Source organism: Cyphomyrmex costatus, unplaced genomic scaffold, assembly GCF_001594065.2.
Source record: "Cyphomyrmex costatus isolate MS0001 unplaced genomic scaffold, Ccosl1.0 scaffold367, whole genome shotgun sequence".
Lineage (NCBI taxonomy): Eukaryota > Metazoa > Arthropoda > Insecta > Hymenoptera > Formicidae > Cyphomyrmex > Cyphomyrmex costatus.
This window is the reverse complement of record NW_017277851.1, coordinates 27,500-52,566: the sequence shown is the minus strand read 5'-3', so window position 1 is coordinate 52,566 and position 25,067 is coordinate 27,500. Positions and strand designations below refer to the sequence as shown.

At 35.5% G+C, this 25,067-nt stretch overlaps 1 protein-coding gene across 1 annotated transcript; it reads right to left on the bottom strand.

Annotated features, from left to right (window-relative positions):
* Nucleotides 1–7,625: 7,625 nt before the first annotated feature.
* Nucleotides 7,626–22,432, bottom strand: LOC108776659 (uncharacterized). The gene is made up of 3 exons (XM_018543345.1): nt 21,608–22,432; nt 12,948–13,053; nt 7,626–9,200 (listed from the first exon to the last, which is right to left on the bottom strand). Exons 1-3 carry the CDS (start codon nt 21,647–21,649, stop codon nt 8,464–8,466), a joined length of 885 nt encoding a protein of 294 aa, XP_018398847.1. The 5' UTR covers nt 21,650–22,432; the 3' UTR covers nt 7,626–8,463.
* Between the last annotated feature and the right edge of the window lie 2,635 nt (nt 22,433–25,067).

The window sequence follows — 25,067 nt, the reverse complement described above, 5'->3', positions numbered from 1 at the left end:
AGTAACTGAGGAAGCCCGACCAACGCGTCGACCGGATCAGCTGGATCCCCGCGATGACTTTTCCCCCTCTGGTAGTGCCCAGAACCTATAATACATGTGGCTACCGTATGGGAGGGGGATGGGGGAGGGGGTGTCGGGTGAGGAACAACGCTTGGTAGTGGAGGGTCCACCTCTTTCATTCTTACACCCTTATACAGTTGCGCGCCTAGACGTCTCGACTGCTCGCTTCCGGTTTTCCGCTCGCATTCCGCGTGTCGCGGATTTTGTTCAGCGACTCAAGTCCAGCACGGAGGAGGGAACGAGATTGCTTCCAATCGATGCACACGCGAGTTCACGAGCCGTTTTATAAACAGTATTATTATAGGCCATGATACTCTTTTTGTAGTAGTCATGTTTCAATGAAGAGGTATATTACACTTGATTGTGTAACTATCCGTTCTATATTGATCCTCACGATAGTTACTGGTAATTGTAAACAAATAGATTTTTTATTTACCTTTGTCTTTATTATTGTTTGTAATGAAATGAATTTGACATTCATATTTGATATTCGTAACGTAAAGTTGATGTTATCAGTGACTGTATACGCAGCGCTAACATAAAACTGATTTTTTAATCTTTTTACGTTAATATAACTTGTAGGATACGTGTATTATATATTATACATATTTCCATAAAATCAATTTAAATATTTTTGTATTTCCTTGTTATGCTTTTTTAACTTTAAGTTTTATTCTTATTATATTTTAAATTGCAATATAAAATCAACGTACAATTATAAGGAATATTTTATTTCATTTCATATTCACGGCTTTATGTTTTAAATTATAACAAAGAGCAATACTTAGTTTGTTTTATTATTTAATTATTTAACTCACTGAAGATGACTCAAAGATGTGTCAAAATGTACTTGCAATAATTCAAAGATACGATTATAGAAATGAAATAACAAATGATCAATGTATTACAAAGAATAAATAAAAATTATAATCTAGTGCTCAGATCTTTCAAACGGAATTAATTAATCTTCCTCGTGGCTCAATTTGAAAATACGGGCGATCTTATAGGAATACAAAAACGAAATGTCCCTTTAATCTTCTTTGTAGGGCTGCTTTGGGAATATCAATGTCAAAGACGAATTGTGAGAATAATAGGCGCGGGTGAACAGACGGGCACGCCTTGACTGACGCGCATTTAATTCGAGACGTCTGCATTCCGCGGTCCCGCGTCGAAAAACGCCAGGCCACCATGGCGAGCACGGCCACACCATAAGAGCCATGTTGGCGGTCTATTGTGGCAGCGCCGGGGGAATCGAGTAAATTGGCTGAATTAGCCCGTCCGTGAACCGGCACGGCGATCATCAGCGTACGCAGATGCAGATGCGCGATAGATCGATCCTGCGTTACGTAACCCGCAGGCCTTCTTCGTTCGAGAACTCCGACTTCTCAAACGATAATCGTATAAAGCAAAAAATTATGATTTATCTAACAATAAGTATCACGGCTTCAATCTTAGAATTCTTAATCTTTAATATATACGATGATTTTTCTCCTTTATTACACACGACGGGTCGTTCATGTCTGAATTAATTTTCATCATCTTTATATACAAGTACATGAAGATTCACATACTTCAACATCCTTAGAAAGTATTTATAGGGTCGTGTATTAACCCTCTATCTGCAATCATACTTTTGCTCTTTCGCGTCTGCAACTAGAACTGTTTTGCTCAGCCCAAGTTTTTTTTTTTTGCTATTCAAGGCTTTCAAGAAGTGTGGAAAATTTCAGAGTTTTAATATCTCTATTACAAGACTCCATTGCTAACAAAACATTTTAGAAGGGAGAATTGGACTCCGTTCTCCTTTATTACGGAGAAATTCGAGAATAAAATTGCGTTTGTACTAAATAGACCCAGATTGCATGCAGAGATTTAAAAAAGCAAAGAGACCATTATATTTAGCCAGGTGCTTCCAGTAGTTCGAAGGAAAGAAATGCCCAGGACAGCATAATCAAATAACCTAGCTGCTGTGTGTAAGAGTTAATGGAGATAAAGGAAAAAAATTATATCGTAACGGATCAATATGATGATTACATACGTGGAAACCTTTACACGAGAAAGACACTTTTCTCACAGAATTTTTAATGAAAAGAAACGAAACTAATTATACGTTATAATGAAACTAACGTCGCAATTTAATGGAATGTGCATGATCAAATTTATTTGCGACAACTCGGAGAGTTCGGTCTGGCCGGTGCAAAAAATTGTCTTAGAAACTAAAGTAGTGGAAAAAAGCTTCTGCACCGCGCAGATGGTAGCAGCATGCCATGCATCAAGGAGATGGAAGATATTAAAAAGAAGTTCATATAATGAACGGCTGCACATTGTTTTGCATACATCTGTTGACGAAAAGGATCCTGACGCTAGCCTAGTAGTACTGATTGCACAAACTCTGCGTTAGATTCTATGACAGATGACAAATTTGTTGAAAACCTATCAGATTGTAATATGTATACCTCCTTTATTATGTCGGTGAAGGGACATCGCGAAAAAATTATATAAGCGTCTTCCAATTATTTTGTCCGATCGAATCATGTGTTGGATTGATACCTCGGCATAGAAAATTGATCTCTCATGAAATCCGCCAGATGCGGACCTAATGGCCAATCGGTGTTCATTGTCTCGCCGCGTGCGCGTCGAGGGCGCGTGCACCTATAAAGGAGGTACACCACTTTTACAGCTGCCGGAAGTACATCTGCTAACGCAGAATCTACTAACCGTACGGAGGAGATCGGGGGCCGTCGGTTAAGTCACTATATCGCACTCTCAATATATTGTCCTCACTTTGCAATTTTATATAATTGTGAAGAGTCGTGCCGTCGACGCGACTAATGAATCGCGTTCCTCATACCGAAACGAATAATCAAGACGGTTAATTAAAATTGGAAAAAAGCCGAGGGAATAAGATAGAGACCCTTGCACGTGGCGGGTCCGCGGACAGACGGCAGGGCCACCTTTATTTTCGAAAAATAGCGGCAGCTGCTCGGAAGAAACGATCGCGGCACGGTGTGGCTCGTGCTGAACACCTTTCGTCTCTAAATCGAGGGCTTATGGTTTCTGGCATAATCTTGATGAAAATTCATAGCTAAATATAGAAATTCATATGCACGTACAGATTAATAGTCGTATGAAGGAAAACATTTTAAATAGAACAATAAGTTGTGCTAATTTTTAAATGACGTTAAAACAAATTATGACTGATCAAAAAGTGAATTTTAATAATCGTTTTGACGTATTTAAATGTTTATCAAGATTTTTTTGTTTTGCTTGGGATAATATTGCTTTTTTGTCATTCAGTAATTAGGAATGTATAATATGTGTTTCAAAGCATTGCAAACTCATAAAAGTTTTACAAATTGTTCTATTATTACGTTTGGGTATTTGTATAAAATTTGAACATTATTTTCGCGTATTAAAAGTCTAAAAGTTATTTAACCTTTGTTTGTCGTAATTTTTATGTAAAATTGTATGTTATAGTTCTTATTTGTAAGTTGAGGGAATAGCTTTACAAATTAGATCAAATGTTTTAGATGTACTAATAAAATTTTAATAAATATTTGTACAAAGGTTTATTTGAATTTATTTATTATTCCTTTAAAAAGTTATTTATCTAACACTCTAGCAAAATATGGTCATTAAATTACATAAGCTAAATTATTTGTTATCTTATACTTCACAGTTTTAAGACATATTTAAGACTAAAATGTTTTTGCTGATGTCAACCAAAAAGTTAACCGATATTAGCCTTTTTAACTAATTTTTAGTTGACATTTTTAGCTCGTATTGTATATAGTCGTTCATCTTTAAGAAATTAAACCAAAATTATAAAATTAGTTAAAATATTTTTATGTAAGGGAAATGAAAGAAATTTATTAAAAGTAGATAATTACTGTAGATCTTAATTGCGCACTAAAGATATAAATTTATAATTGTAATATATTCAGATTTTATCAGAGCTTTTCTTATATTTTTATGCAACTTTAGACGAATAGAATAGCATCTCGTTAGCAGTCAATTAATACGCAGTAATCTCTAATTGGAATGCAATTATTAGTTCAATAGATGATAAATTACTTTATTTTTGTATTTTAAATTTGTTTTTCGAATTTATGTATTCAGAAAGATACCAAAAAGGAGGAATACGCAACGCATCTGTCCCTCTTGAAATTATCCGCGTCATCAATGACTAAGAGTGCAACCTTGTCACGCTCGTTATTAAAATAGCAATCAAGTTTCAGAGACGGAAAAATTGCGACGTGCGTGTGGCATGTATATGGCAATTTGCTTTAAAAGTTACTTCGTTATCTACTGCTTGTAACGACCGCATTTGCACGCATAACTCACCTCTTAACTCGCCGCTATAAACGGAACTCGCAGGTGTCTTCGATGAAGAAGTATTCTTACCAATTGATAATGAATAATTCTTCCGCCTTGCCCATGTTTCTGCGCGAATTACTCTGACTTTAAGATTATATTGCCGTTAAAAAGAAACAAGGCGATATCAAAAGACAGACAGAACACAATTAGATTGCAAAGGAAAGGAGGAATTAACCTATTCTGAATTATTATTGTTATTTTAAAGATGAAAGATAATTATTATCCTGGCTCAAATAAATTAATAGATACAGATAGATACGATAAAATACTATGCACTATTAATTTTTTAATTGTATTACCTTTAACGTAAAGGACATTGAAATATTAATTACTTTAAATTGTAACGTTGAAATCTAATTAATCAAATCCGCTCAATTGAGTTATGAACACTCAATTAATCATAACGACTGTATTTTAAATGCAATAAAATTCAAGTCATTGCTTAATATGCAGTGTGATTTCACGTTCAAATCTTTATATATAATTTATTTTTATGCAAGATTTACTTCCACACAAAGTACATATTACATGTTATATGTTTCATGTTATGGGGGGTTACAATAGTATTATACCACACGACGATTTCCTTCTAATCAATACGAGAAATCCGCGGAACGTAACGTCAACGGCCGCCGCCTGGGCGCATGTCCTCTCTCAACCCTTTTTTCGTAGTCTCACCCCCGCAGCTGACGAGCTGACGGGAAACCACCTGACGGTTACCACCCGGGACAGCTGTTCTTTCCCCTTCACGAGGCTCGCGTACATCATCTCCCTCCTCTATCGTCTCTCGCGTTGGCCCAAAAAACCGAAACGATTTCATATGGTTAAAAAAAAAAAAATTCAAAAAACCGCATGCTTCGTCTCGAGCAACAGGATGTTCCGCGGTAGGGACGAAGGGGGAGTAATCATCGGCAGGGTGTAATCATACAGTGGGACCACGTCGTGTAGCAACATCCTATATTTATTAGAACTGCAATAAAACTAATGTTTGATTAAGAGATAAAATAGCACAACTTATAGTGAGATAATTAATGAACACTCCTGACGACACATCCGTCGGTACACCTCTATCAACCCCTAGGCCAACCAAGTCCTTCCGCCTCTCTCGAGCAAACTCAGCAGCGTTCATAGGACCGTCGCGGGACGACTAGGAGGTCGGTGAACGCGTTTCGTGGATTGCGAGACGATAAGAAAGAAAGCACATAGATTCTCCTGGTAACAGCAGTCGGCGAGCTGCTGCCTCGGCTTATTTTCGCTGGACGCGAACGTCGAAGACAACAAAAGTACCTCGACGGAGCAGATGCATGGCATGTGCTACGAACCGACACCAGATGCCCCATTGGCGTAGAGAGATCCCTCCTCGACGGACGACCCCGATAAAGGTGCACGGCGCCCGATTCCTTTCAAGCTAGTCGCGTGCCAGATCCACAACCGTTTCTTCGTTCGCGTATGTTCCCTTCCACGAGTCCCATCACACATATCACATCGCGGGCCGTTGGTACGTTGGGAACGTCCGATGGGCGACCAAACAGCTTTTTTCCACTTTGCTAATCAAGTCTAACGTCTTTTGATACATATACTGTTTAATAACACATTTTCAAATATTTTCAATTAAACATATATGTACATGTTGTATATGTATATACATATAAAGGTACTGGTTGCGATGAATTGAAAGCAAAATTTCCCTGACAAGTCAACGATTGAGAAAAATAGTCAAATATATTGATATATTAGCTCGAGAAATATCTTATTAAAAACTTTTCATTTTATTATAAAAAAGTGTTACATCATTTATTTGTATCATCATGTAAACGCGACATACACACAACGTTCAGTTCACAACAATATTTTGGATAAAATTTCGATTTTACGAGTTGTGCCCCTGATGATTTGAATAATTGAAATTTAATTGAAACGTAATTAAAAGTCAAATTTCTAGCAAATATCCCTAAAGATACAGTGTTTACGACGCATTGAATGGCCAGATTGAACGCTTCGGCCAAGTTTAAGTTTGAGGACTGGGAAAGAGACGAGAACGAGACGACGGGCTTAATTAATTTAGCGGTCGTTTATTTACTGGTCAATATTATCTACAGAGCTTTATTGTAAAAGTAACAATAGTCGTGTATAAGTTAAAACGATATCATACATATGTACAGCTTACTATTCGGTCGCGTGGGAAGAACGTCGATTACTTCCCATAAAGAAATCACACGAAAAAAAAAGAACTATCAAAAATTCCTCCGCTTCGCAGTCGTATCTCGATCTTTTCACGATCGATCACGATGTAAAGTCTCTTCGACAAGTGACACACGATCGAGGTTGATCGTCGATCCTGAATCACTAACGATGATCAGTTTCATTTACATTTTGTTTTATTTTACTGTTGCTTTCATTAATGCTCGATCAATTCAACGTTGACGCTGCAATCGATGCACGATCCCGATCAATTTCTCGTACACGAGAAATGATGATCGTGCTATCATAAGGCTGCGTCCCATTTAACGCTCACAGCGCTCGTGGAATCATTTCATCCTTGTTATTTATCAAATTAAACGTGGAAAAATGATGCTCGTGAGCGTCGCGAGCGTTAAATGGAACGCAATCTATAATAAGTATAACGAGTAAGATGTGGAAATGTCTGAGGTTTCACGATGAGCTTTTTTATATGGTTGAGACGTGTTAAGGCGGCCGACGTGCATAATTTCGCACTTATCGTTGTTTAAACACAAACATTGATGTAAATTTACATCGTTAACGAAAGTACCATTTTATTACTAGTATTATTATAAGAAGACACATATTTCAGGTCATCTGAATTGGACTCCTCGTAAGACCTCGTGATTTCCATACTGTAATTTCTTTTACAAACAAAGATTCGCTGACGACCGAATAAATTCCTATCTAAATCTCTGAGCTCTCGTCGTCTCTCGCCTATAATCCGAATTATATACAATATTTTCGGGGCTAAAACACGTTTTCCTTTTCTATTGTCGACATTGTAGCCAATTTCTTCGTATACGGTCCGATTAAAAATCGTTTCGCGTATAATCGCCGACAAAATGCAACAATTCGAAAAATCGACACTTCTAAGTCACTTAAGAGAAAAATCATTTCCTGATTTAATAATTGTTATAATAAATAATTGTTAATATTTTCTTTTTATTATAAATTAACGTAATTTCGGGCGTATATTGAAAAATGTCATTCGATAACAATTGAAAAAATTCTACAATATTCTGTCGGCGATCACTAATGCTTATCTCACTTCTTTCTTGTACCAAGTATTTAATATTTTTTTTTCTTTTTTCTATTATCCCGCTTATCGTAAATTAATTCCTTCGATCATCTTTTTATTTACGATAGGCTAACCTAGGAATTTGTTTTAGGAATAATCTAGTTGTGATTCGCCGGACGTTTCTCTACAGTTCGATGATTCTAAAACTGCTAGAAATAGTTTCTTTTAATGCTTTATAATTCTTGATTAAGACGTTCACGTTGACGAATTTCAAAGTTTCGAACATCTCGTTACAAAAAGAAAAAAAAACGGCGTTCATGTCGATCCAGCGTATGAACGCTTTTATTCAATATTACAATCGTCGAAAGATAAAACCAACTCGCGACGTCTGCGAGCAGGAGTCAAATTAATGCTTCGGTTAGAATGCAGGTACGTCTAACAATCAACGCAATGTTTCAACAAATATAATGAATTGTCCAATTAATCGTCTCTCGGCAATGTAAGAAAGTAGCAAAACCAAGAAAAGCAGATAATAATCGAATTATTTATGGTACAAAATGAATCTTTATGATTCAAAAAAAAGTATAATTTTTCTTCAAAGGAAGAAAAATGTAAATAAGCGAAGCGTCTTGCGTAAACGATTTCACAACATGCCATGTTTTTACGCACACTCTTTATTTAAATAACAAGATTAATTTATCTCAGATTTCTCTCTCTCGAAAGTTCTTCAACGAGATACGTCGCAAGAAATAAATTTAATCGCTCTCTACCTTAATGCTAGAGCCTCATCAATCCAGGAGCAGACTCATGTCTTGCGACTTGTTGTCCGTATATGCGGTGTATTGAACGAACGCCCTTTCCCTCTGCAGATCTAGGTGATTTTTCATGGCGATAACCGTAGGATGATGAAGCGGTAGACCCTCGTCTTCGACGAGATATCGGAGTGCCTCGGTGGCGCAAGCGTCCCATCCTGCCGTCCAGGAATCGGAATTCTGCTCCTGCTGGTTGCTGAAAGACTTTCCGGCGATCTGCGTGGCTGCTGAATCGTCCGTCCATAGGCGATGATCTAAACTCGAAGAATCAAGGGTTCGACCGTGTGGTTCCTGACGGAAGTTTCCAAAATTTGTAAATTTTGTGAAGTTCGCGTTTTGCTCGTCGAGATCGTCAAAAAAGTCAAGATCGTCGTGACCGAAGTTGTCTTGACGGACAGACGTTTTCGGATGATCCACTTGGTCCTGAAGGCAACCACGGCCAAGATAACTCGTATCCTGCACCATCTCCACGTTGTGCATCGTACTCTGATCTTGATACGCTGCTCTGCTACTCGAGGACTGTTTTTGGGAATATTTGAGTTCCTGGGCTAAAGAGGCTGCGAGTTGATGTAATAATTTGGTATTATTCGTTTCCTCATCGTCTTCCTCGAGCTCGTCGATGTCTACCTCAACACCCTCATCCTCCTCCGACGACAGAAGGTCCTCCTCATCCTCGTCCATGCCTAACAAGGTCAGTAACCGTTCGGCGGCATCTACGCAGGTTGCAAACGGCCTAGATTATCTGTTAATGCGAGAAGATTGACTCGAAGAATTTTTAACAAAGGAAAGAACCGATTTTGTAAGGGTATCCTTTGATGAAATTAACAGCAATATTGATTTTGGGAAGATGCAGATGAAACAAAATCGGAATTAAAAATTAGTAATAAATTAATGTATATCAATATAACAATAGGATTTATATCTTCAAAAGTTTTGTAAATTCCAATTGTTGAATCAATGTACAGTCTTAAATTTATAATATTAAAACTTGTGCATCCAATTTGAGTTATTTTTAATCACTTCTATAGATCGTCGTACGTCGTTAATTTAATTAAAACAATAGAGTTAAATAATTTAACTTAAGAAACTGTATATTCAATTTAACTCAAATTTAGTTTATTACTTATATATACTAAGTGCATAGTTTAATATGGGCGTTGTTTACTTGGAAACTAAACACAGAAATGAATTAATTTATATTTCGACGTGAAAGTTAAAAGTAACAAAATGCTATTTTTAACTTGAGATTGGATTACCAGTGCTCTTTTGATATTGTATAAATATTTCGCAGACGAACAAAAAAGTTGAATTCTGCGAATGGTAATCCACTGTGAATCTCGTTAAGTCGCCAGACGCCCATTGAGATTCTCCCGAAAAAGACAAGACGTCGCAGACGTGCATTGCATGCGATAAAGGCATGCGGCGGGCTCTCGCGTTGAATCGACGACAATGACCGGGAGAGTGCATTATTGTAACAACCGGACCGCGATTCGATGAGTAGCTCGCCGCAATGAGGCCGACGGCCCGGTTTTGCGGTCCTGTGGGAATCCTGCCCCATAAACGTCCCACGGGAACTACCTGTCGCCCGAAACCCACACCCTGTCGCATCCGCTCTGCGAATCGCCGCATTTCGCACGAGTCCTCTCCGCTTTCTCATCTCCCTCGTCCGTGTGTGGTGGTGTCATAATATGATTCGTTGCATCGGTACCGTACGTGTGCGTTACTCGCCGTTCGCACACCACCGCGAGAGCGGAAAGGTCGTTTCTCCGGCGAGGGTAACTTTGAGATACCTGTTCCTGGGAACGGGAGCGATTTTGATCGAAAAGTGGCAATCGATTAAGAGTACGTTCAGCCGCGGGATTCAAATAAAAGAACTTAACGGATTAACCTTATTAACGTTATATATAATTATACAAAATGAAGAAACATATTTAAAAAGAATTAGTTCAATTTTAAAATGTACGTATTGTGTGTATAAAAAATGCAATATGATTAATATAATAAATATCGATACTAAAAATTAAAAAATAATGAAAAGACGTTATGTAAAATTTAAAACACGATTATATGAAAATTTTATGTAAAAAATAGTAGTTGAATATATCAATGAACAAAACGTACAAATTAATTATTTTATTTAGTAGTAATTCAAATTAACGCAAGTGAAAAAATCGAAAAAAATTAGGAAAAAGTATTCAGGCAAAATTATCTACCCTCTTCATTATTCCTGTATTCTTTCTTCAACGTCACGAGGGTAGTTGATCAACAGTTTTTTCAAACTGACAAGAGTATATTACGACCATCATACTTGTTCTTTTCTTTTTCTTGACGATAATAGAAAAGTCTGGACCAGTCACGAGAGCGAGTTCGTTGATTCTTCTTTTTTTCGGACAAACATTTCTTTCTCTCTCCCTCTTCGGGAGGCATCAATGCGACTCTCTGTGCCGGACGTTCCCACAGGGATACCCACATTTAAATGTCCTGTTCCTATAGTCTGCGGGATGTGGTAAGGTCTAGCTTAGGTTGGGTTAGGTTAAGCGACGATTTAAAGGGACTGAAAGGTACTTAACGAACAAACCATTTGTTTCTACCCCTAAAGTATTAAGTAAAATGTAGATCTAAATATAAATTGTAATAACATATATATATATATTTATCGTAAATTCTATAATATTATATATCAAGAATATGCACCGATTATTATAATGATCTATCAAAGCGTCTTTTTATATTCTAATAATTTATAAAATTTATTAAATATTCTATAATTTATAAAATGTATAAAATATTCTCTGTTAACTGTATAAAATATTTCATATCTGACGTTTAAAATTATCTTTAAATAACAAAATTATTTGTGTATTTTATGCATGAATAAACAGTGCAATTTATAATATTCTACTATAAAATTATTATTCTCGATCGTCAATAATGATGTGGCACATTGTGATTTAAATTATACGCAGATCGACTTTTATCGCAGCCAATCAATCGGCGTCGCGATGATCATAAATTTGTTTACGTACATTTTGGAGTTACATTATAATCTATATCGTTTAGTGATATCGCCTGAAATTGCTCTGACGAAGGAAGGCCATAATTCTTGTTGGCGAATAGAAATTCTTGTAGCTGTACGTATACAGAAAGCCAACATTAGCATAGAGAATTCATATTTCAGGAGAAGATCGGCCGAGCTGCAGTATAAGCGGCAACGCAAAGCTATTCTCCTAGCGAACACTACCTAACTTATATTCCCCGTGATTAATGACGTCGACCTAATAAATTTTAATGGCTCACTCGCGCGTACCACTTTACGAATAAATACGAGTACAAAGTTTTGCAGTGTTATGCTATTACAGAAGGTATCTACGTCATTTGCACCTTATTAAAAGTTTTAATCGAGACGACTTGAATATTGCGCTCCTATTCTGGCGAATCATTTTATCGTCTTGAAAATCTCTCAATTTAGTAAACTAATTAGACTGTACGAATAAACCGTTATAATCAAGAAACAAACTTTTGTTTACACAAAGATATTAAGTGAAAAATATAAGCTGTTAAAGTCTTTTTTCTAAAAAAAAAAAAAAAAAAAAGAAATAATTGTTGTAGAATTTACATTTTTCTTCTAAAAATTGCTAATAAGACGTTAATATTTATTATTTATGTATTATTATAATAATTAATTTAATGTTACACAAAATTTTTTAAAATAAACTAAATAAAAAATTTACAATCATATATATTTATAATAATTTTGTTCACGGAACATTTTCACGACGACAAACTGTAAAGAAACAAAAATTACTTTGCTACGTTCTAAAAAAGTTGTTAAAAAAAGATGATAGGGTCCAACATTATTATAGAACATATAGGAAATACTAGTGACGTTTTCATTGAAATGTGAGGATTTTTTAGAGCGCGAGAAACTTTCTTTCTACGACAAATATACCCTTATATACGATGTCGTAAAATATTTTCTTTAAATTTTAAAGAAAAACCATCGTGTTCATGGATCAACTTTTGTTCCGTATTTCGAAAAACAATTTCACAAAAATAGGAGACAAAGATATATGATAAAAATAGCGAAACAGTATACATGTTTTATCACAATTTTATCGTAATTGAACAATAATATAAATTTCAAAAAAATCACATTAAAAAATTAACATGCTACGTAAACGTAATCGATGTTTCCATTGAAATTTGCATATTACATCTTCTCGTCGATTATAAGATCCACATACAATATATACATTACTGTTATTTGCATGCAAACCTCAACCGAGAAATAAAAATACTTTTTTAAATATTTTTTTAATTCTCTTAAAATTTTGAAAATAATTTAGATTTTTAATTAATTATTCTTATAATTACTCAGATATCTAAGCACTAATATTTGTAACGCATAAATAATATTTAGATCTACAAAAGATGTATATATAATACAATAAATAAATTACCTTGTATTGTACGCGAATTATCCGTGATGTTAGTGGATAAGTTGACGAAGTCTTCCAATCCTCCGCTATCTTCCCCGCTATCTCCTCCACAATCCATCATCGTGTCCTGCACACAGAATACAAAGGAGAGGGAAAATAGACAATACAAAGAAAAAGAAAACTCTATTGTATCTATGAATTATGTAATAAATGTCAAGCTTAAAGAGCTAAATGAAATAAAAATTGAATGAATAAAATATATCTTAATTTAATATACATTAGCTTTAATGAGATTATATGCTCATTTTATATATAAATAAAACAAATGTTAAAAGGTAACAATATATAACTAAAATAATATATAACTAACAATATATAACTAAAATATTTGTCAGAATATAATAATTAATTGGATATATGTATATATATATATATATATGTGTAGCAAACGCAAAATTTTATTTTAAAACTTTCAAAGGGCCTTCAAATTTGACGTAAACCGTTAATTTAAAACAAGAATTTAATATATGTTATGATTACTGTAATTTGAATCAGAATTATTAATGCCGTTATTTATGTAACTTTTGTGCAATGCTACATTAATGACACTCCGAGTAGTCTCCAAGCCGTCAATTTACCACTAAATTTTTTAATTCGCAAGGAATAAGCGCTGTTAGCGGCAATTTCTTCGAGAAAAGCTTTCCCCGAAATAATTACCGTCTACGATAATGCGATCGTGACGATTTCTCTCGTCGATGACAAGCTCTTTGATGCCAGAATTATAAATTATAAGTTGTAGAATTACAATACAAAATACTTTTTTTATATATTTCTCAATAAATTTTAGAAATATAATTTTTAAAATAAATATATTCAGAGAGAGAGAAAGACACAGAGAAGGATATTTATATTACATTACCTATTAAAAAACATTTATTCTAAAACAGTACCATATATTTATATATTATTAATATTATATGCTATCTTTTTCTTCCCTCTCTTTTTACTCTTTGTATATACATTTAATATCTCATAAATATTTTGATAAATGATAGATAACTCTCTCTCTCTCTCTCTCTCTCTTGGCCGTTTCTCTCAATAGAATTTATATCAGGAGACGCAGTAGCGTCTCCGGCCATGTTTATATTTATAACGAAATGGTCATTATTTAGATTTTCATCTACGTCTTGCACGACACGCATGAGAAAAATTGATAATCCATACATACAATAATAACATTATTCAAATTTCAATCTTTTCTTAACGATCTTACTATCGACCAGCAAAAAAAAATAAATTTTCGGACAAACTTGCTTTTTTTATAAAATTTTGGACATTTATTATTTTTAGACTGTAACTTAAAGAGCTATTAGTTAGTTTCAATTGGTAAATAAACTATATGTTATAAAACATCATTGGCAATTACTGGCAATAAATAAAAAAGACAGCAGGAATAGTAATTGTATTGCATTGTGTTTTGTGTAAAAAGGTGTCTGTGTTATCCATTTGCCTCTTAAAATGTCTGTCTCTGTCTAAAATTTAAAAGATACTGAAGTTATACAGAAGGGCTCGTAAATAAGTAAAAGAATTGTAGAAAAGTTTTTCTGTGATGAATGGATAGAGATAAATCAATCTTGCCACTCGAACATACCACAGTGAATTCCCTTAGACCGGTGAAAGCGAAAACACGGAGAAAGTTTCCGAATGGGTTAAAATGATCATGTCGCCGGTTATGACGAGAACATAAGAGCAGCAATTGCATCGAAAAAGAATGAAAGAAACATTAACGATGATCGCCAGTAAACACACGGATCAAATAACTACCGACATAATGACGATTGATCGCAATTTTCACCTAAGTAGACTTTTAATATGTCACGTAAGCTATAACAAGCAATGATAAGCTACGAAGTAAACTATGATAAAGTACAATATATGTAAAATATAATTTGTGTATAACAAAGTAAATATATAAGATGAATATAATTAATATTTTTCATTTATAGAGAAGTTATTAGGATCTGTGTGAAGTTAGCCTCCCCTCCAACTTCACAAAACATTAACTTTCATAGCTTATTCCATGGCTCAATTTTTTTTTTATGCACATTTCGAACACTTCTCTAAATTTTGATTATTAATAACCTTTTAACTAAAGATCTGCAAACGAAAAATCAGCCTATTTCAAAATGTACAAATGAAAATCTATCGATTGAGACTATTTCGATCTAATTTACTCCTAGTAGGCTAATGTAAAGTTGACTTAAAATTGTTTTTTTGAATAACCTTTTTACTGGAAATGTGTAAACAAAAATTCGAAATTTGCATACATATGCAAATGATGAGCAATCGAACGAGTGATAGAACTTTTTTAGTTGAGAGCTAACTTCATACAAGTGCTATTAAAATATATAAGGAATGACGTTGCAGCATTTACAATTTTAACGACAAAATTATAGCAATGCTGTTAATGCATAAATTATCACTCCGTATACATCAATGTATATTACATAAATTTCCACTTTTATTTATTCTAACAGTGATTACGATCAGAAACTATACTAAAAATATTAAGAAACGCGAGGTCACTTCCGATTTCGTTTTGCTTGTCGCGTGCTAATTATCGTCATTACAGAAAACAGCCTTAATGAGTTGTGACCATAACCGGAATCGATTTATTCACAGTCTTTCGCAACTAATTGCCTTGTTATGGAAATGTATTGAATTAAAACGAGCTTGATACGTTCGATCGTGAGACTAATCTTCACCATAATATTCGTTTTCACCAAATTAGGGGCAGACCCGATGTAGATCGACTATATGCAAACGAGAGATTATTGTAAATTTCCTTCTTTAATACTTTCTACGGATTATCGAGAAATAACGGACTCGAATCCGTGGAAGGTTAAAATGCGGCAAACACGAAAGCTATAAATAATATCTCGTCGTTAATATCTTTTCTACTTAAACTTCTACGAATAAGTCGATGCAATAAAACTCGCATGCATATTCCACGTTCGACTCTTCGCATTCGTATTATTCCGTATAATCGAGGCGACTGAAACGCAAAGTACGCTTTAATCGATACGCGAAGGAGTGAAAATAGATTTTAGAATCACCTTCCTTACGATTCCAAGTTTTCGTCTCATAAAGGTGAATGGACCGTTTCGAGTACGTGGCATAATTCCGGTGCAAGTTGCCAGATACCGAGCTGAATCATACTCGGCTAATATAATACTTATATGCAAATCTCGCATGACTCAAAATTTATATTTTTGGCTGAATTAGCTATGGATTCGAGCTATCGTCATCACAGAAAGAAACGAAAGAGTAAGTACGTTTAAATACAAATGATACACGCAAACTTCCGAGCACGCGGCGAAAGCCTTTCGTAATAGTTACATAATATTGTATTTGGACTATCGATCGCAAGTAAAACGCGAGTTTACTTTAACGAATTGTAGGCACGCCCGATTTTATCAGTGAAATAATGAATTATAATAATCTATTGAATAATATATTTCAAGTTTAAGATTAATATTGATTTAGCACTCGCGAAGCAAAACTAAATATCCTCTAATCTATAAATTATTTAACTTTATAATTTTTTGTCACCTATATATATTTTTCAGCCTTTATTATCAAAATTTTAAAATATTTATTTGCTTCATATGTAATTTTATTTAATTTTTAAATAATAAAGATAATGGAAAAGAAATGATCGCACTAATTATATATATATGTGAAAAATTAAATCCCTATGAAATTAATTCTTTTTATGTACATAATACAATGAACAAAAGGTATTGTAGACACAAGACTGAATAATGAACAGTTTTTGAGCTATAATATATCAAAAGTCCTCTATAAGCACAAGTTTTACATCTTTTAACACACCATAGTTCAAAAACTATTTATTATTGAGCTTTGTGTAATGACATGCTTTGTTTTCCATATTTTATGTAAAAACTAACTCATTTTCTTGAAAACTAACGTCGTTCTATGTAATTATAGGTATATAGTACGGGTTTTTTTATTTTTACATTTTTAATATCTGTCAAATATTAAAAAAAAAATGAATCATCTGTGGGTAAATATAAATCACAAGTCAGATGATCGATCTGCATCATCGGATATAAATTTATTTTTCATTCGGGTAAAATATTAAGTGGAAGTACAATTCGATTAGATAAGTTGATATATGTGAATTGATTTTCTTGTCCTTCCATGTAAAAGAAATTTTTATCTCGTTCAAGTTGTTCTCGTTTAAGTTGTTCTCGTTTAAGTTATCCAAAATGGCATGCAAATTTTGAAATAAGTAACGATAACTCGCAATTTATCTTTCTTTTGCAAGGTGCACCGCAGCAGCTCTGTCTCGCACAGATTACCAACTCATCTAATTAATTTGCATCGCAACATAGTAAGCGACACGCGACAGAAATAAAAGATCGTAAACGAAGTTTACATGTTAGTGCAGATAAGGCAAGTGATCGCGAATGTGTGACTATCGCCTGCAAAAAACCGTAACAAGTTGCACATCAAGTTACTGAAATATCCTTCAAGGATATCAAGATACGATAACAACTACAGTGTAAAAATTGAAGCTTCAGAAAAAAAAACGGGATTAACTGAACTTCATTAAATCTTCGATGATCCCGATCGAAAGTAGAAAGCGATTAATAATAATTAGAGAAAATCTTGAAAATCAAAGCGATTTTAAAGGGGGCATTCAATCTCTCCCAGTTCTTTCGATTCCATTCAAAGTCATATTCTTGCAAAAGACGACCAGAATTCTCTACAATCTCGTCTTTATCAAGACTTTTGTGTATAAATAGAACGCAGGCAGAATGCATGAAGGTGTAAGTATAGCACATAGCAAAAGGACACGTTTGACTACTTCGATGCAGTCGTCTCTTTATTAGTTACCAGGCAGACAGATGTAGGAACGTAAAACACTATAGATTATACCGCGCCGGTATTCGAAATTCGAAAAAACTCCACGAAACAAAAATAGATGTTAAGAGAATATTAAAATTATATGAGGATTATAAGGATTATGTAAGGGTAGGTCTTAAGGAATTTTTCCCGGAAAATTTAATATAGCGCCGTATATTTCGAGATTTAAACAACGTAAAGGAATCGCTTATTTTATCAGAGAATACAAGTCGCATACGCACACAATCCGTTGAAAGCGAGATGAGTTAATCTCTGAATATTGTCATGAATATACTATAGTTGAATATACAAATATTTTTATACATATAATTCTAATTGCGGTTTTATTTATCAAGATTAAAACAATATTCTCATAAAACTAATTCGATACAATTGACAACTTGCTTTCTAATTTCTGATGATTCAGTTCTAATTCAAAACAGTTTAGGATATTAAACTCATTACTAATAAAATATATAAAAGTATTTTTCTTTCGTGAAAACAAACTTAATTTAACTTGCTATTCTCATTTTTAAGAAAATCGAAAAAGCCATAAATTAAGTTAAACGAGATTCGACGAGAAATGTTGCGAACAAGAAGAAACATGAAAAAAGTTTCAAAGATAATCGAAGTTTTAGAGAATCATTGGAACGAATTCGAGATTTCTTCTCTTCGTGCAATATACAAATGTTGAAACTACGAAGAAACGGGACGAAGCACCAGGAGGAGTGTGATTGCTACATTTTATGCAAGATCGCACTTCTCGCGGAGAATTTTTCTTTCTTTCGAAAGTTTCGAGGAAGCACAGACATCGAGAATGCAGTTAACTGCAGAAAAGGGCGCATCCTTCGTGCAATAGGATTCAATTTGAAATTCTAATTCACCCCAGAGTCGTCTCGATAGAATTTTAAGCGAGAAAACTCGCAGCGAGATGACTCGCGAGAAGATTGGAATCGAGAGATAAATAAGTAAGTAGATGCCAACCAAGAGGGAAGAGTTTAGAATCTAAAGCGGATCTATAAGATTCGTAGACATTAAATTACATTACACACATCTGATCGTAGAGGGCCGCAATGGACGTAATAACAAAAGGCGAGAAAGGGAAGAAAAAAAACATCGCAGTAAAGATTTTTCTATACATTGCAGGAATTGATGTATGTACCTAATTTCGTAGTCTCGAATGAAAAGCAGCTAATAACGGATGAGCGTGTAAATCGATGCGCCCCTTTTACCGTTGATAACATACACCCCAACGGGGTTGAGAAGCGCCGAGTCGAGTGGGGAAAAGTAGGAAGGAAAGGGTACCTCTGCAGTCCTCCGCGCATAAATCGAATATATAGATAGAATCAGAACTATTTACGTCGCGAGCGGATGAGAGGACTCTTCGCTTCAATGGAGATTTAAATCACCGAATGCGCGGAATTCGCGCGTTTGTCACCGCGTCTCCATATAGAAGCTCGAATGTCGCTCTAATAGACGGATGGAAAAAAGCGACCGGGGCAAAAGAACACGATTATTCGAATATCCATCGATCCTCGCGTTATATCGCGGGGGGAAAAAAAAGAATTCATTTCGCAATCGCACCGAAAACGAACGAACGTGCCACGGCGATGGAGAACGAATAAAAAACCGATTCGCCTGTTCGCAATCGATTTCGAGCAGGTGCACTTTGGCAGCCGAACGCGTCGCGCTACAGCCACGCGATGCATTCCACGATGCGATCGTAAATATAGATGATTATCGGACGGTGAATTGGAATTTTTCCGAGAATATACCGCCCCAACGAGAAATAGCAAAAATATATTACGAATGAATATTAAATTAACGCTCAACGTTTAAGTAAAAGCGAGAAGTAAATTTCGAGATAAGCGTGATACAAGGATATTGTAAAAATGATATAAAAGCCCTTTGTAAAATGTGCATTATTGTGTTTGTTAATTGACACAGAAAAACGTATGTCGATATTGTCTAATTCGGTGTAATTAGATTAGTCGAGAGAGAGCAGAAATTTTTTAAGAAATCTGTTTACTACTGAAATCCTCGTAACCAATGTTATCATATTTACGGCGTTGCAGAGACATTAATACCTTAATCTATTTATTACAGTGTGTATAAAATAGAAAAGGCATTCTGATTTTAAATAAACCTTGATCTATTTATGTCCGTTTCCACGTGGATTAACTTTGATCTCGGTTTGACTTACTGTTCATCTCGTACTAATTTTTCGAACTACGAAAAGACGAAGAGCAAGTTGAACTGAAATTAAAATTAATTTACGCTGGTGGAAATGGACTTTGGACTAATATCCTACACAGAATAATAAATTAAGATTTATTTCAAAATATCACACAGAATTATTATTCTATGTATGTAGAGTGTAATAAATATTTAGTTAATAATTATATATATGAGAGAAATCCTTAGAGAAATCTAATTCTGACCAATTTATTACTGAAAGGCACATAATTAATTACTTGTTTGGAATATTAAAACCTATGAATAACAATATATTTAGTACGTAATAAATAATTAACTGGTTTTTAATCGACTAGTATTAGATTTCTGTAAGAGAAAGTGTTTGATATTTATGACTATATAATTGCATGATGAAGTAATTATAGTTAGAGGACCATTTTATAGATATTACCGCTATAAAGTTAGGAATAATAATTATATTTATAGTACCATTTATTTTAAAACAAACATGTAGTTGGCACAAAAGACTATAAATTATAATTATTTTCCATGTCAACTGTATGTTCTTTTAAATATCTATAAATAATAGTTCTATACAATAATAATTATTATTATCGATATAAAAATTGTAACAGTAATATCTGAAAAAGGAACTCTTAACCATAATTATTTTACTATGCAATTATAATTATAAATAGCGGACATTTTCTTCTCTCAGTGTAATCTATATAGAATTTATTTCTCTACACAAAATAATAATTCCAAATACCAAACACTTTTCTGTCAGCGTAAAGTTTACCATATATTTCAAAATTACAGAATATCCTATTACTTATAGCGATAAATTGAAAATAATTTCTACTCCACGAAGATACCAAGAAGTATTATTATTCATGACATCCTTTCAAGCTACCGTAAATTTTCGTGATTAATGTCCATTTCCACGAATATAGATTAAATTTAATCTCCGTTTAACTCACTCTTTACCTTTTTCTAAGTCGTATAGAACTAGAAAAAGATAAAGATTAAACTAAAACTTATACTCTCTAAATTCTTTAGAGTGGAATCTGACTCTAGAGTGAGAAAATTGAGCCGGTCTTGAAAAAAGTGGCTCAATTTTCAGTATTTAAGGACGAGATTTAATTTTTCACAGTGAGATCTATTCTAAAAGTTGTAGAAAATATTATCGAGAGGAACGGACATAAATCTCCACTATAAAAGCTCCAGCAAAATCTACTACTTAAAATTAGTTTTTCAATCATGATTTATTCAATCATGATTCGAGGATGACACAATTCAAGACTCCAATCAATCGTGAAGAAATCCGGTAATGAAAAAAAGCATCCGGTACTTCGTTCACTACCGACAGCCTTTTCTGTGCGATTTAAATGCGCCGCGATATCACTTTGTGCCGCGGAGGTTTAAAGCGTTAAAAAGCAAGAGGCGACGAGAAATTTGTTCCCCGCGGTGCGAAAACACGCACGGCACAATTAATCTAAAGATCCGCGCGGCGCGCGGGCCGATTTGTGTACGTATCTCCGATTGTTACGTACCTCCGACAGGGCGTCCTCCATCATATCGTTCGTGTCTCTCATGACTCCCGATGGAAACTAGCACCGACAACAATCACTCAACGCCCACGTTCTCCACCGCTCCTCCGCGGCTCTCCTTTTCGCTCTATCTATCTTCTTACTTTCCTCTCTCACTTCGTTCCTCTCGCTTCGTTTCCGACGCGTTACTGTCGTTATTACACCGAATGCGCGCGCTTCTTCTCTCTCTCTCTCTCTCTCTCTCTCTCTCTTTCTCTCTCTCTCTCTCTCTCTCTCGCTCGCTCTCCTCCGGGGGTTTCTCCTCGAGAGAGAGAACGCGAGTATCCGCGAGTATCGACTACGCGAGAACAAGAAGGCACGATGACAAGTGCTCGCGGCCGTTTACTCCAGCAGCAGCAGCAGCACCGAGGAGGAATTCCGTGACGTCACGAGCAGCACATTTCCTCCATCGCCAGCGGGCGGGCGGTCTCGCGCGTAGCCGCCGCTTGGGTTGCGTGCCGCTACTGCACGGCTTTTGACGGATCGATCGTATCGCGACGTGTCGCTCTCCTGGGACCGCTCGCGCCTCTCCCGCCTCCTCCCGCACCGGCGTCCTCGTCGTCCCCGTCGTCGTCGTCGTCGTCGCGGATCGTCTCCGGCTGGCCGCTTCACCGACACGGCGCGACGCGCACTCGGCGAATCCTCTCGCTCGCTCCGTGTCGTGCAAGCGACGCTCTTGGTACCGAGCTTCTTGGTACCGCTCACCACGCGCTACTACTAACTACTACTCGTGTAAGCTCCGCGACCCATCGGAGTCCGCGACTTCGGAGACACTGGCCAGCTGCCGGCGTGCCTCACGCGCTGGCAGGTAATGCCCGAGTACTGCAGGTCGAGACCCTCCTGCCACAGGCAGAGATCTGCCTCCATGACAGTCCCCGGCGCACGCTCGCTCGTGTTCTATCTCTCTGTCTTTCGACCGTCGCCTCGGACGAGCCTCTTCCTTACTCGGGCTCTCTCTCTCTCTCTCTCTCTGTCTTACTGACGTTCGGAGTATACGTCGATTCACCCGATTCTCTCGCACTCGTGTATACTGCACGCTCGAGTGTCGGAAACCGTAGGCTCCTTTTCGATAACTTTTTTTGCAATTTTAACATCTCGCGCCGCGCGATTGCCGAAGCCTCAGGAGAAATTTTTTTATTAAGCCGATTTGTTCAGAAGTATATGTATACTGTTGCTCAAAAATGTTTGAAACATCTCTAGATTTGGATAAAAAGATTTTGTCTGAAAAAAACTATTAAATGTACTGTCAATGTTTATAAGCGGTATAGTGTAACTTATAAAAATAATCTTATATTATTTATACTTCTTTTTATATTTTTTAAATAAATTAGGTATCTCTTATTTTTGTTATTATACAAGAATACAATTTTGTTGAATTATCTAAAAATTTAAGTGGATTAAAAAGATCTGAAAATAATTTTATTGAAACGTCCAAATAATTATGTATAAAATATTCAGTCGATTGCAAAAAATTTTAACATTTAAGAGCAACTAGTTTGTGTTCTGCGCAATTATTTTGATAGTCCAACATTAATTATTATAATATTTTCAGATCTGAATATCTAGTTATATATTTTTGAATATCTCAAGAAAGCCATTCTTTCCATAAGCATATATTATCTTATTCTACTTTTCTGTATTTTTATCTTATATTTTTCTGAAGACAGCCATTTGCTATGTTCTGATTTTAATTTAATTAATCTTAACAATAAAATTAAATGATACGACAAAAAACGTATTCATTCATTTTTAGATTTTTGTAAATTTAAGTCATCAAGAATTATCTTTTTTTCCTAATAACGTAAGTTTTAATTAACGAAGATGATAAAACTAAACGTTCAAAAATAGAAAAGCTACTCTTAAGCGTAAGTAGTCTTTATACTTTACACAAGTAATCTTCATACTTGTGTCTAATGTCGGCCGTTCTGTGAGACAGCACTGCCGATCTCGGAACTGTCTCTGTTCAACTTCCATTTACGCACTTTGTTCATCTTTCCTTTTCTTCTCGGTCCTCTTGCTCTCTCGGGATTGCGCGACTTCGCGGCACAGCTGCCTCCCGGTCGCCCTCCGCGCAGACTTCCTTGCCAGACGTCGCACCGCGGCCATTGCTTTCTCGCAGCCTCCTCATTGTCGTCGTGACGCTCGCGAAACATCCGGCAAATCGCATGTAATCATAACAGAAGCACGCCTTCATAATTCATCAAGATTCCCTGAGATTTCTTTTTATCGCAAAAATACTCGTTTCTACTAATACAGATTAACTTTAATCTTGATTTAACTTACTTTTCATCCGTTTCTAGCTGCGTAAGGATTGCAGAAAGATAAACTAAATCGAGATTGAAGTTAATCTACATTGGTAGAAATGGATGTAGCAAAAATTATACTCGTGATTAACCAAAATGAGAACCGCGTATCTTTCCAAGATTCGTCCTTGCTATTGATTGTCGCTAATTAACGATAAGAACAGTCGCCGTTAGAGAATCCAGCTACATCAGAAATTAATTTCTCATGTATTATGGCTCGTTCCCTAAAAACAACAGATTCTGTCTAGCAGATTCTTCACCCTCCACGCGTATCCAAATCATCGAGATCTCTTCATTACGCGCGATCGTGCGACAGTTTCATCGCGATCAGGGAAGTCGAACGTTTTCTAAATCCCGAATCTTGCAACAGTCTAGGTTTTCTACATAAACATCAATGCACTTGTTTTTGATCGATCGCTCCTCAGGGAATCTACGTAGCGATCATTGTTTCTGAGAACGTCGTATGCAAGAAATAATTGAATTGAACCACGGCGATCTGTTCCGACATTCGTAGATTTCGAATAATCCATCACGATGCACCGATTTCGTAATACTGGCGCTAAGTAACAGCGACTTGAAATCGATTACATTCTTGTTCTCTTTTCAGCATAGCGTATAAATCTCGACGCTTCTATTACACAACGCCTTAAAATCGTGATTTATATTATGCAATACAATTAATATAATTGTCACGAATTTCACAAAATAATTTTTAATTTTTATTACTAGTGTATAGTGAGTACGATGTACATAAAAATGTATCGAATATTATAAATATAATAATGAAATAATATACCTCAAGTTTACTTTAATCGTTGCAGATCGTCTTTTCTCTCTTTCGTTAAAAATGAGCGTTCCATGCCGATGTTACGAAGCGGTTCGCGCATTCTGGTCGAGGGCAGGAACACGAACAGCTGCTATTTCACCTGTTCGATACATTATTTAAATGCTTCATCTGCCTCGATCTCGAGATACCGCAAGATAAGCGACCGGCGTTTCCTGCTTTCTTACTGTTGTCACGCGAGAGAGATCTTCACAAATCTTATTTTAAGTATAAATCCATCTCAATTTCGATTCACTGAACCTTTTAATGATTGTAAGGAAATTGAGGAAAAGTGCAG

Bases quoted from the DNA above. Each gene is read 5' to 3' on its own strand.
- LOC108776659 (XM_018543345.1), bottom strand. From the start codon at position 21,649: ATGAGAGACACGAACGATATGATGGAGGACGCCCTGTCGGAG. The intron at 13,054-21,607 runs GTACGTAACAAT...TTCTGTGTGCAG, and splicing joins TGGAGGACGCCCTGTCGGAG to GACACGATGATGGATTGTGG. The intron at 9,201-12,947 runs GTAATTTATTTA...CAACCTGCGTAG, and splicing joins TAATTCGCGTACAATACAAG to ATGCCGCCGAACGGTTACTG.